Below are 13,589 nucleotides of genomic sequence, written 5' to 3'. Positions count from 1 at the left end.
ATTTCTAATTTAGATTACGTACTTAAATCATAAATTTTCCACTCTTAAACTACCTTATTTTTTACGATAATTTCACCATCTACCTTATTTTTATCATATTTACAAAACTACCCTATTTTATCATTATTTAAAAATGCACTATATTTTATAACTTCCTTATGAAACCAAAAATTTATACAATTAGAAAGTGGAGATTCAATCTCTAACCTCCAAGTACAAAGGTGAGATGTTAATAGAGTAATAACTTAAATTTGAAATGGTCAAATTTAAAATAAACTTTGAAGTTGTTTTAAAATCTATTTTGAACGGTTAGCACAATATTTTGTAAAATAGATCACTTTTAAGACTAAATGTTCAAGATTGTCACTACTAATTGTACTTTGAATTTTCAACTAATCCTTTTATCTGAATGACATGTAAACATGGCCAACTATACAATCTAATGAAGTTGGAGTTCTTATGAAAACATTTAACAATCTTGTCGAGCCAAAATCCTTCCAGTTTCAACGTTCATTTCAGTGTCGATATTAATAATTGTCATTTAATTTTACAAATATATGGTTACTTCTTCTTAGTCCACATCTTCCTTTTTTATTTTTGAGAAAGTTCATATTAAAGTTTGGTAGATGATATTTTGTTTGATTGTTGCATTGTATTCTTAACATTGTCTTTTTTTTGGATTTAGTGAGTCACATTCAATATCTATACTAATCAGTAATCTATTATTTTTTTAGAAATTGGTTTATCATATATCTGTCATGCATTATCTCTCTATATTTACAAATTTTTAAAAATATTGCTATATTTGCAATTAAGCATAATTAGAACCCAACTCCACCCAACGCTCAAGGGAGATAATTCATGTCAATGGCTACCCTCCAAAGGTTGTATTACAAAAGAAAAATGTTGTGAATTCATCCGTCCTTCATGTTCAGATATTAAATAAATCTAACAACTTTTGTTTTGCCAATATTAAGATTAATACTAACTTCACTACTCAAATTTGGTTCCTCCATAATATTAACATAGATCGCTCTTTCATATCCACATTAAAACCAAAGCAAAACAAAGAATATGAAATTGTTATGATTTCGAGAATTTAAAATTCCAATTAGTTCTTCATTTTTATTTTATCCTTCTGCTTGTCTTGAGGGGATTACTAATTTCACAATTTGTGGAAGCTTACTTATCTTGATATGGGAAATAATTACTTTTTGTTAAAAATGGAAATTTTGGTCCATGGAGTTCATTTGGTTTTGCATTCGGGTCCCTCAGATTTCGAGCTCAACAAGTTCAACTTACTCTTTCTGAACAATGGCATATAACATGGGGAATAAAAATTCTCCATGATACAGTACACATTGTAAAAGAAATTAACATGATATTTTTTAGTTAGTGATTATTGTCACAAATTTGAAGCTTAAATCAAGAACCAAGAGTTCTTATTAAAACCTAAATCAAAACTCATTCTCAAGATTGGCACTTCAATCGAGATTTAGAACGAATAATTTTAAACCAACAGAAGTTCGAGAGTAAAAATTATAACATTTACGAAACCAAATTTTTATAAAAACTAAGAACCCCAAAAAGCATTTTCACGAATCTGAATTCTATTAAGAAACCCAAAGTGAAGGGGGAAAATGGAGAGAAATATGAGATGGAATCAGTAGACAAAATGGGATAAAAGAAACCCATCATCTGTGGATACCATCCCTACGGTTGTCTGGCCGCTGCCTGATCTCCCAAACCCCTTGCTTCCTTTCCCGGAAAATTTTACTTTCCCGAGAAAATTCAAGGGAGAATGAGCAATCAAACTTTCGTTATAGCATTCGTTGTTCAATGAGAAAACCCACAGATAAAATCTCGTTGTCTCATATAATACACAACGAATGCAAATCAAATCAAAACACAGAACAACTAGGGCTCATATCAAGTGTATAGAAATTTAAAGGAACCCGTCACTGTGAGAGAAAACCCTAATCCAAAAGAAATCACAAGAAAACAGATGCGAAAGAAGATAGAAGAAAGTTCAGAAGATACCAAAGCCATCATTAGAAGACGGCGGCACCTTGAACCAATCTTCTTCTCCTCTATCGATCGCTTTTCTCGGAAAAAAGTCGGAAGAGGAATTTCAATTTCGAATCCCACTCGAGCCTCTCTCTTTCTAATCATAGCCCATACATGTCTGGGAAAAACAGAGAGAGAAGAAGTTGAAGCCCGAATAATGGCAGATTAGAGCAAGAAATTCAAAGAAATGGCGATTACGAGTGGAGAAGAAGAGATCTGAGATTGAAAGCTTTTTGCTATGTGTTGAAGAAGTCGGCGAAACTGAGATTAAATAGAGAGAGTTTTGGGCTCGAATTTGAAGTGCTAGGGTTTTTTCACGATCCTTGACGACATGTCGAAATAGTTGGGTTGGACTCTTTCTTATTTTAACCGGTATTGCTGAACGACAGATCCGGTATGCTTAATATTATTGTTATTACTATTATTATTTTTTTAGAATTATTTATTTATTTATTCTTCACAATATGTATTTATTATTATTATTATTATTATTATTTCTGATGGAAATTTTGGGAAATTTTGCTAAAAATATAGCAAATTATTGTTATATTTTTTATAAAAAAAAGTTGGTTGATTTTTCTATGTTTGTTTTTTTAAATTTCTTTTAAAAATGTTTATTTATTATTGACAATACGTAGATGGGGAGATTTGAAAATTTTCTTATCTTAAAAGTACAAGCAAGAAACTAGTGGAGCTATCTTGTTTGTAGAATTTGTTATGTTGCACTATTGCAATTATACACATATATATACTAATGTTACATTTCTAATTTTTGTTAAATTACAAAATTTTGTTCAAGAAGGTAAGAATTTAGCTTCTATCATTTGTAATTATGACTTAAAAAAAATATTTGTATTTAGGATATAAAGGTGGTATAAGATTATGTTCTTTCACCTAGTTATTACTGAAAACAAAAAAATTAAGTAATTTTTTAGAATTTTATTTCAATTGAGCCACGTGATTGAACATGAGACATGCGTAGCAGAAAAAAAAAACATGAACTATTTTACTCTAATTACATCAAATTATTGAATAATTAACATGTAACACTAAAAATTATTCTAATTAGACTAAATTTGGGTTAAAGGAAATACGTTCATAGCTTCTCGTTCCTTAAAATTTGCTCACAAACTTGAATCGGGAATAAGCACTAGTGTTGATCCGCTCTTCTTTAGACTCATAACCGCATAATGAAGCTCGTTAAGTGAAGAAAATTGAGAGATAGAAATTGAAGGTGAAATTTTGGGGTTGAGATTTTTGTGGAGAAAAATGGTTAGAAATATTTTTGTAATTCAAAATTACTAATTTTGACAAAAGTTTTTTAATAAAATGAAATGAAGCGTATTTATAACTATAAATTTTTTTGTAACAATAGCAATTTATTTTAATAATAGAGAAAAGTAATTTAAATATGATGGAAATGATATTAGAGTATTATAAGACGAGGATGCCATGTTACAATATTTTTACTTTGAAATAATGTTATTTTAATATTTATTGACAAAAATAGAGTAAAAAAGAAAGAATCCATGAAGTAGGTCAGTGAAGTCGTGTATCCCGTACCTTCACTCTTACTACCTACTTGCCTTTTATCTCTCTCATTTTCACAAACTTCTTTCTTTCTTTTTTTTTTTTTTTTTTTAATTTTCTATATATATATATATATTATTTAATATTCCAATCCCAAATTTTAATCCTAAAATTATGTTTCTCTATTAAAATTGAAATCACCATTTCAATTCCTATCTACCGGAGTACAGGACTTTGCTTTTGGTAATAATTTCGTTTCAACCCTTTATTTTTTTTAGATATATCATATTTTTGTCAATGTTTTGAAAAACAATATTATTTTGAAACTTTTTCCACCATGTTTGGGAATAATTTTAAAATAATCAAAATCACTTTTGTCATATTCAAAATCACTATAAAACACCACACATTTTTATCCACTAAAAATGACCGTATTTTAGAATTTTCAATTCTAAATACAATTTTCTTAAAACGAAGTCGATTTTAATTTATTTAAATCATGTTTTAGAGTACTTTGGCTACAAGCAATTAGCTAAGAGTAGCTTGACTATATGGTGAATTGTTGTCTTGCCTTTTGTACCTATCAAAATTTTTATTAACTTTAATAAATATATTAACATAACAATAACCAAACTCTATAGGTTTAGTTCAGTTATTTTACCGTATTTAAAGTTTAAATTGGATATAAAAAATAACTCATTAAAAAATGGAGGACAAACATGTATGAAATCCTCCAACATCCTCCTTTCAATTTTTGCCATTCTATCTCACACATTCAACAATATAAACTTACTAGCACCCTGGATAACTAATATCCATTTTCCTCCCTTTCCCTAGAGAAAATTATTTATTATAATAGCATATGATTATGAATCCACCGATCAAAATCAAATTCTAAAAATATATATATTAATAGAACTTAACAAACGAATGAAGACATGATATGGTACAGGTGAAAGGACAAGACTTATCCTTCTTAAAAACAACATTTCGAACAAACTAAAACATTAAACAGCACAAATTTTGATTAACAAATAATTGAAGACTTGCCGTTTATTGGTTGGGGGCAGATGGGTTGCCTAAGAAGTTCACTATCCTATTCAACAAATTCAACCCGAATACAGTTTCCTCACAGTTTACTTTCACAGTTACATGTAAAGGTTCTAAGCATTTTCCTTCAACGGTCAGTGAAACCAAGCACGGGATTGAGTTGCTCAGAATCTCTGCACTAAACCGAAGACACAGACCAGTTGCGTCGTCAAGAAAGTTGGCCACTGGGAGTTCCATGGATACTAAGAAAATGTTTGCATTGCCTAGCATCTTCAATGCTAAGCTCTTGCAGATGAGAAGAAATTTATCTTCTTCTATTGGACCCTCATTCTTTTCATCGTTAAACTTCCCAAGGTGGTCAGTGAATGTACATCTGAAGAACACAGAACAGCCGAGTTAAATCATCTACTTATTCCTGACAACTTTCATTTGCTATAGAATTAAAATACTGATAAAATTTAAAATCAGGCCACCTTCAATTTCTTTTGTTCTCTCATCTTATCGGATGCACAAATACTTCTTCGAGATAGGAGGTTCAAAGTTGGATAAAGTTTAAGAATGCAGGGAAATAATTGTAGAACATAAACATATACAAATATAAATACCACAAGAACCTAAAAAATCAAAAAGGGGCGCAGGGGCTTCATAGAAAAACTAGGCCAAGAAGAGGAAAGATGGATCTTGCAAATCCAGCTTAAAAGAAGGTAACCATTTATTCATGCACGTATATGTGATATGTGACCTTTTATTTTACCACCAATGACATCGATGGTTGGCATGCTTATAATATGTACAATACTTAAATATCATCAATTAGCAAAATGAGGGTAAAGAGAAAAGAAAAAATTATAAATGCATGTTGTCGATTCAATTTATTTTTTATGCTAATGGTAAAATGAAAGGTGGTCAGAATCTACTAACCTCCTCATGTACTCGAACATCCCTGGTAGCTGTGACTCCTTAGCTGTGAAAGCTTCAATGTCCATAGGCAGTGGTCTCACAAAATATCCAATGTCAGGGTGCAGTTTAACGGGATGCTTCCTCCCATTACAGTACAAATTTAACTTCATAGGTAAGAGGTGGTGATTGAATTGAACCTCAAGAATTCTATTGATTGTCTGATCAGGTTCCAGAGATGTAATATTTTCCATGGAAACTGGTGTTGTTACAGTGTTATTAGATGTTGAGGAGCTGCAAAATTAACGATTTTTAAAGAAGTTAGGCTCTGTGTGGAAAAAAAAAATGAAGGGTCGTAGAGGAATAGATGAATTACAATCATGATTGAACTAAAGAAGTTAGGCATTAGTTGTAGAGTGCCTCACTACTATTTGGGCATAGAAATCAAATAAGACATGCATGTACAAGTACAACTTAATATATATGTAGATTTATCCATGCTAACTAGAAGCAGCCCGTAGTTGAAAACGTGATCTGACAGCAAAGTTTTATTAGATGATATGAATGACCAAAAAACGTGTTAAACTAAATCTCACCTCTCACTTCTCACTAGAATTTCTTCTTTTGAATCTACAACTTTGTCGGATTCCTCATGAGTCAACATAATTTCAGTCATTGGCTCAGCAGAACAGTTTTTGAACGATGCTTCAATGCAAACATGAAGAGGAGATATGCTTGAAGTCTGAGATGAAAATGAGTACTCCACCTTCAAGCCATTTCCAGTAGCAGGATCCAAAAGTTGATAGTTTTTACGTACTACATGTTTCCCAAGATTTCCTATAGATATTCTAGCAGAGGATCTTCGAACTTCAGCCTTCTCTGAGGTACTTAAACTTGCTAAATTTGGCTGTTCATTCAGCCATGATTCTAGGGCATTCTTTGACATCAATTCATCCAACTCTGCAGAACCAGAGGCTGAGGCTCCATTCTGAATCTTATGAGTATTGCCATGATCGGAAAGTTCGATTAAAGGATCAGCACCAGCATTTTCATGTTGATGATTTGCCCCGTAACTTTCATCCCTGCCACTAGAACCACTCAAAGAATGCTGAGAACTATAATCTGAAGCACTGTCCTCCTCATCCAAGGATCCAGAAGATGACTCCGTATTATCTGTCTCATATGAATCACTCTCAACTGCCCCATCACCTGATGTACTTGCAGCTTCATCCAAGGTGCATGGTTTTGGAAGAGGCTCATAACCTGGAGCTGCATGTAAAACTATCTGTGAAAGAGAACCCGGAAGATAAAATCGATAATTGATAGGTTCAGGTTGTATTGGTTTTAGTTGTCCTCCAAAAATGCGCTCTGCAAGTTCCCATGACTGATCTCTAGGTTTGGATAGACTCTCTTCAGGAGCTTCCATATCCAAATGGGATGACAGGAGCTTCTGAATAAAGGCTGCACGGTCACGAAGGTCATAATTTAAATCACATTTTCCCACTTCAAGCATATAGCCTAAAATTACTTTAAAGGTTAGCACGTCTTCCTCCTTTGCTCGCAATAAGACCTACAGTAAATGCAGAATCCATAAAAGGATATTATGTAATTAATAGTTTAATATTACTTAAACTGATTAACAGTAGACCAAAAATAGTTATCTAACATTTTCATTCATCTTATTCTCACACAACCCTTGAACTAGATGAACTCAAAATGTGAAGAGTGGCTTATAGAAGATATATAGATTCAAAAATAAAATATGAAAAACAAAATCTGCAAATGCCAAATGCAATTTCTCAAAATACCTTAACCATTGTATTCAGTATCTGAAGCTTCGTTTGCAGTGCTTCTGAAATAAATGATCTTGCAAGATACTTAGCCACGATAACCAACATCCTTGGAATAATATCCCCCAAAGTGCTATACTCCCCTACCATCCAAATAATCATGGCACGGGCTGCAGGAACCTTGACCGAATCCAAACTACGAATCAACTGAATAATTACCTGCAGAAAGTGTAAAGTACTTGAAATCAGATTTCAAATAATATACTATGCATTTTTAAGGAGGGCATACAAGAAATAGGTATGAAAAAGTTGAAGTTCCTCCACATGCAAATTGACGAAATTTTTCCAAGACTATCATTCATGCGAAAAGAATTATAAAAATTATAAATTCAATCATAAAACCAGAATGACTACCAGACTATAAACGGCAATGAAATGACTGGCCTGTTAATGTATATTATATGTCAACATAGTCAATAGCAAGTTAGAAAATAATAAAGTGATATTAAGCAAAAGGTTATAGCTCAAAGAGATAGATAAGTGCCTTCTCATGGCTGGCTGGATCTTCCTTTACAATAAACTTGATGGATGTAATTGCTTGAGTCAGTACAGCTGCCTCTTCATCCATGGCTCCATTGTCACAAGTTGAAGTGTCTGTAAACTTTCATTTCAGAGTAGGACCAAGAAAAGGAAGAAACTTTAAAGAAAGCAGAATTGCATACCCTGTCTTATTAAAGACAACAGCCCATCCAAACACATTTTGGCTATTTTTGGGAGCCGCCCAGCACATAAGCCAATTGCAGCAACCGTATCAGCAGCAAACCTTCTGTTTGGGTTTCTAATGTAATCCTAGAAACAAAAGAGAAAGGTTTGTGAACATCAAATGTCTGAAGCCTTACGCAACCAAAGAAAATAAAACTCAATATAAACAACTGAAATTCCTTGGGTTCAATGATAATGAAGCAGAGAAGATGGGAAATGACTATTACCAAGAGGTACAAACTAACTAGATATTCCAATTTACTTCGTTAATCCCCAACAAATTACTGCTTGCCAGACCTTACATATGTTAGGGACTTCATGTATCTTTATCACTAATATTCAGTATTTAGCTTCCGAGTTAGAGCTCTCATAAGCAACCCTTTTTTGGGGTTTATTTCATCTCGAGGAGCTTTTCAAAGAGAGGGCTTTAGCCAAGGAATTGGCCCCCTAGACAAATCTGGAAATAGTGACTTACCGTGAATTTAATCTGGCTGGTATTTTTCATCCAGCTCTATTTCCAGCTTCTAGATGGTTTTTCTCACAAGGTTGTTAAATTTCATTTACTTAAATGCCAGAAAATTGGAGAGACTTTTTTTTTATTTCTTGGTGATGTTGAGGATGTGGTTTCTTATCAGTCCTGTCTTCTTTTCTTTCTTGTTACGAAAGTTTAGGAGGTAAACTAAATTTATAATCACCACATGACAACAACAAAATAAAATGGTGGGTGAAAAAAGGAAGGAAATGCATAAATATTACCTGAAACTCATTAAAGATCGGTAAAATAGATGAATCGGTAGCAATAGATGATAGTATCTCAAGCTTCAATGATTTTACTTGATACGAATCCGAATAGCAGATGAAGAAGTCTTCATAATGAGGCGCAAAGAGTGAAGGCATTGCCTTAGCAAACACTTGAATATTGCAGAGAACCTGTGGAGGTCAATTGATATTTCTTACCATCTGACAATGGAAAACTACTGGATGATAAAATTGCAGTTAAACACAAGCAAATCTACTGGATGATATTTCTTGTCATGATCTTCCTATATCAAGAAACTACAATATAGCTTGAAATTAATGGGGATTTCTTACTCTCAAAAGGCTATATTATATTGTAGTTTCTTGTCATGTGGTATCCTAACATATAGCTCAATTGGTCATGGGCTAAATTCTCAACTAGAGATCAAAAGTTTAAGTCCCCATTTCCACATGTTGAATTAAAAAAGAAAAACCCAATGTGTGTGTCATGATAAAATATGCAAAAGCAATAACTTAAGCTTGCAGCACATTCACTCCCTACCATCTTTCCAAATCCCTTTTAGCATAGCCAATTGAGATGAAAATAACATCCCCTGGAAGTCTGGAACCATCATCTCAAATCTTCATATGGATTTATACAAATGTAACATCGAGATCTTCAGACTTTGGAGGTGTCATTTAATTTAACTATTAGACTTTATCATTATTCCAAATGAAAATCATGATTGAAGAACGTGTATATAATTCACTTATTGGAGGATCGTCTAAGCTGCTCAAAGTGGACTATAGTATGTGTATGAACTTAATTAGGTAATGAAGCTATTTATAATATTTGGCCTCCCAATTGAAAAATAAGTTTAGATAAATAATATCAAGAATAAGAAAATACCACATATTTTGCAGCATCACATGATCTGAGTAGAAACACTAACGGTTTAACAATTCTTTTTATGTTTTCCCTTGGAGCCATAATCCAGTGCACGCCAGCAGCAGCAAGAACCACCGCACTATTATTGCTCCATAACAAAGGTGAGGTACACTGTAATAAGATCCTGATATCATCATTCTCCTCAATAGACACAAAATGTCCATCATCCAGTTTAGGAAAAACTTCATTCGAACAACTTAGTCGTGATAAATATTCATCTGGCCCTTCATTATAACATCTGGATATCATATTTGTTAATGCCATCTCATTAAATCCATTCATCTCACTATCTTCATTGGCTGATGTAAAATTGTTTGCAACGTCATTCTTTTCTGAACTAGAATCCTCTACAGATTGCAGAGAATACATAATGGATTCTCTAACAAGCCCAATACTTGCTACAGCATAGCGCAAAAGGATTCCAATCAAGATTATTTGACCCCATTCCTCAACATCAGGTAAGACCTCACACAACCTTCTATAATTTTTTCCAATCAAAGTCAACTCATTTGGACAGATAGAAGCAAAGGCGGCGGCGGCGGCACCAACAACACCAGGGGAGGAATCACCCAACAATATCAGCACAATCTGCAAAATATTACAAACTTAATTAAAAGTGCAGTAGCATCCAGTAAACATAATGACCTTCTTAGGAGTAGGAACACTGAAGATCAGGGTTGAGCAAGTAAAGAATAAACATATGTACACTTCTTCCTTTATTTGACCTTCTAATAAGCATGTATGATATAATGACAGACACTTTACTTGACAAGTCAAGAATCAAGCAAACCTCTTTAATATCCGAGGAAATCTCTTCCAAGCGCAAATCATGAAGCTTTGGAAGAGCATTGGCTGCACATTTTCTGACATACACAGAAGGGTCCCTAGCACCTTTCCTCACTGCCACAAGAGCAAGAGGTGCAATGGCATGGAGGCGAATTCCTGCCATGGTTCTTAAAGCCCATGCCCTCACAAGAGGATTCGTATCCCCCAAATCCTTCTGGAAACAATTAATAGACAGCAACGCTTCATTCGGACGCCTAAAAGTGCAAAACATAACTTACGTAAATATCACACCTCAAACATTCACCAATGGACAAAAAATCACAACACACAAGCACCTCATGATGATCGAATATAGCCCATATTAACATACTAAAATTATGACATTTTAAGCCACAATCGTCCACAACACAACCATTACTCTAGATGAAAGAAGAAAGGTATTTATGATTCAGAAACTTGAATCCGAAATATACCATACTTTTCAGCATAATGCAACAGGTACAAGTAAACCAGCTTCTTCACCTCCAATGTCTGCGATGCAACATTCTTAACAACCTGAAGTTGCAATCAAACCAAACGTATTCAGAATATATAACCACTAAGACCCCCAAAGCTCAACGGATTAACTGCCAAATTTGAAGAAATTGAGCGTGAATACAATTCATAATTATAGAAAGAAAGAACTTATGCTTCATTAAACAGAACCTGAGGAAAGAAGTTGGAAACATCAAAACCCTGAGCAATGAGAGCAAGTAAGCGCTTGAGTGCCTCGCATTTCTCGGAGTCAAACTTGCTGTCGAGCAAGGGAGCGATGTTCACATCCTCGGGATCGTCGTAGAGGTGGGCGTCTGTGCCGATCCGAAACACCATGGTCGAAGCCTTACTCAGCGTATCGGAAGTTGATCCAAATTGAGTGAACATTTCTAGATTCGAATTCCAGCGTACGAATTGCAAAGTATCTGAAGAGAAACTGGGTCAAGATCACGAAAGTGGATTGAGAATTTGGCCGGCGATGGCAGTTAATTACGGTCAGTTGGGTGAATTGAAGAACGAATTGTATTACTGAGCCATTGCGTTTGAGTTTATTGAAGAAACCGCGCGGCTTGCCGCAAGGGAGAGTGGAAGTACGATGGATTTTTATTTTATTTTATCTTTGGGTAAGAATAATGGTTTTTTTAACGTCACAGTTAAATCTAAATAGGAAATTGTAAAGATCAATACCCTACTACTCGTTTCTACTTTTAATCTTGCTTTGTTAATTCTTTCTATATATTAATATATTAATGTATTTAGCCCATAAACTTTGTTACCTTAATATTCTTTTAATTATTATCATCGCTTGAAATTATTTTGTCATATGTTCTAAACTGCTAACGTGTTGTGAAATGTATGCACTAAGAACACTCTAAATTTATGTCATTCTTATGATGTTTACTAAATATATAATTTCGATTGTCTACAATTAATTATGTTAAACACTACATAATTATTAATGAATGAGAAAATTACATTATAGAGATTATAGTTAAATTTATTTAACGAACTACATAATTAATGAGATTGAATAAAATAATTTTGAAATAAAATGTGTATTGCAAAAAAAAAAGTGAAAAAAACACTATTGATATTGACAGACTATAATAATCTACATTCCAAACACATATTATAATAACTCAGACTATAATAATCTACACCCAAACACAGATTATAATAACCCACAAACTATAATAACCCGCAGATTATAATAACTCACTTCACGCCCCAAACGCTCCCTTAATTTTTAAAATGGAATCCTCGCACCTTATAATTCGATTAAATTAGATCTTCAAATTTATATAGTTATATAGTTTAATCATATACATATAATTTTTTTTAACATTTATATAAGTTTGAGATTCAATCTTTATTAAATGTACATCTAATTTCTACAATTATTATAAGTTTAAGGGTGCATTTGGGAGAGAGAAAGAGTTACAGGAGAAAAAGATTATAATAATCCTAGAATTATGATAATCCTAGTGTTATGACAATATGTGTTTGGAGGAAATAATATAAAAGGTAGTATTATAATAGTATGTGTTTGGGGAAGAAATTATGATAGAAATGTTATAATAATATGTGTTTGGGGAAGGATTATAATTGTAGTAATTTAAAAAATAATAATAAAATTTAGATTGGGTTATTTGGGCAGGGTAATGTAGAGTTGTAATAAAGTTAAGATAAGATAAGATAGGGTTATTTAGAGATTATGATTATTTATTATATTCCTTGGGTCAAACACGGTTTGACCCAATTTCCTAATTCTTTTGTCCCTAAAACCCCACCCCAAACACACCCTTAGAGTTTAATTTTAACATTGGTAAAAATTTAAGGATGTAATTTTTATAATTAAATATTTGAGGATTACAAAAGCTTAGGTTATAACTTGAGTCTTAGTTTATTGGACTGAATTAATACAACTTAAATATCAAATAAAATACTTCTTAATTTATTAGACAAACTCAAAATGTAAACTATGAGATATATGAGATTTAAGATATCAAATCCAACAAAAGTGTGTGTTGAATTTGATTCATGTTTGCAATATCACTACGTACTTTAACCTATATCACTTTGAAAAAGGAATATGCAAGTAAATCTTAGTTGCATGCCATATCGAATGTGTCAAAGTTTAATTGAGCAAACTAATTAATTACATGCACAATTTTTCTTTGAGATCAAACAATTTTGAATTTTATTGTTCTCACATTATGTTTTTACAGTATTTCTTTTGTTAAGAGCAAACAATCAGATCCAATTATTTTCTCGTTTACCTTTGCCTATAAACTTTGTGGTCTTTAAATTATTGAACTGTGTTCCATCGAAATTCAATACTTAACCACATCCACTTAATATTAGTTCTATTCAACATGTATATTTTCACTTAGGAACTCTTGTTTCCATGACCAATTGCAATGATAACATTATCTCATCCAGCAAAATCTTCTCCCACAATAGAATGAGAGGAATATTGGAAAAAT

The 13,589-nt window shown here is 32.7% G+C and overlaps 1 protein-coding gene and 1 non-coding gene across 3 annotated transcripts; both read right to left on the bottom strand.

Annotated features, from left to right (window-relative positions):
- Positions 1 to 1,648: 1,648 nt before the first annotated feature.
- LOC127151526 (small nucleolar RNA snoR143) lies at positions 1,649 to 1,799 on the bottom strand. Its single transcript, XR_007824575.1, has one exon. It is a non-coding gene; the product is annotated as a small nucleolar RNA snoR143 (small nucleolar RNA).
- A 2,681-nt stretch (positions 1,800 to 4,480) lies between these two features.
- LOC103500221 (AP3-complex subunit beta-A) lies at positions 4,481 to 11,727 on the bottom strand. Of its 2 annotated transcripts, none has more exons than XM_008463455.3 (11): positions 11,275 to 11,727; positions 11,048 to 11,124; positions 10,574 to 10,823; positions 9,745 to 10,371; positions 8,853 to 9,026; positions 8,057 to 8,183; positions 7,879 to 7,988; positions 7,353 to 7,553; positions 6,141 to 7,114; positions 5,569 to 5,838; positions 4,481 to 5,020 (listed from the first exon to the last, which is right to left on the bottom strand). In XM_008463455.3, exons 1-11 carry the CDS (start codon positions 11,488 to 11,490, stop codon positions 4,651 to 4,653), a joined length of 3,396 nt encoding a protein of 1,131 aa, XP_008461677.1. In that variant the 5' UTR covers positions 11,491 to 11,727; the 3' UTR covers positions 4,481 to 4,650. The 2 variants fall into 2 exon arrangements, with proteins under 2 accessions (XP_008461677.1, XP_008461678.1); XM_008463456.3 differs by having other exon boundaries at positions 11,043 to 11,124; positions 11,275 to 11,334.
- Between the last annotated feature and the right edge of the window lie 1,862 nt (positions 11,728 to 13,589).

This window comes from Cucumis melo, chromosome 10 (genome assembly GCF_025177605.1).
Source record: "Cucumis melo cultivar AY chromosome 10, USDA_Cmelo_AY_1.0, whole genome shotgun sequence".
Taxonomy (NCBI): Eukaryota; Viridiplantae; Streptophyta; class Magnoliopsida; order Cucurbitales; family Cucurbitaceae; genus Cucumis; species Cucumis melo.
Note: the sequence above shows the minus strand (reverse complement) of the source record. Positions and strands in the feature narration are given on the sequence as shown.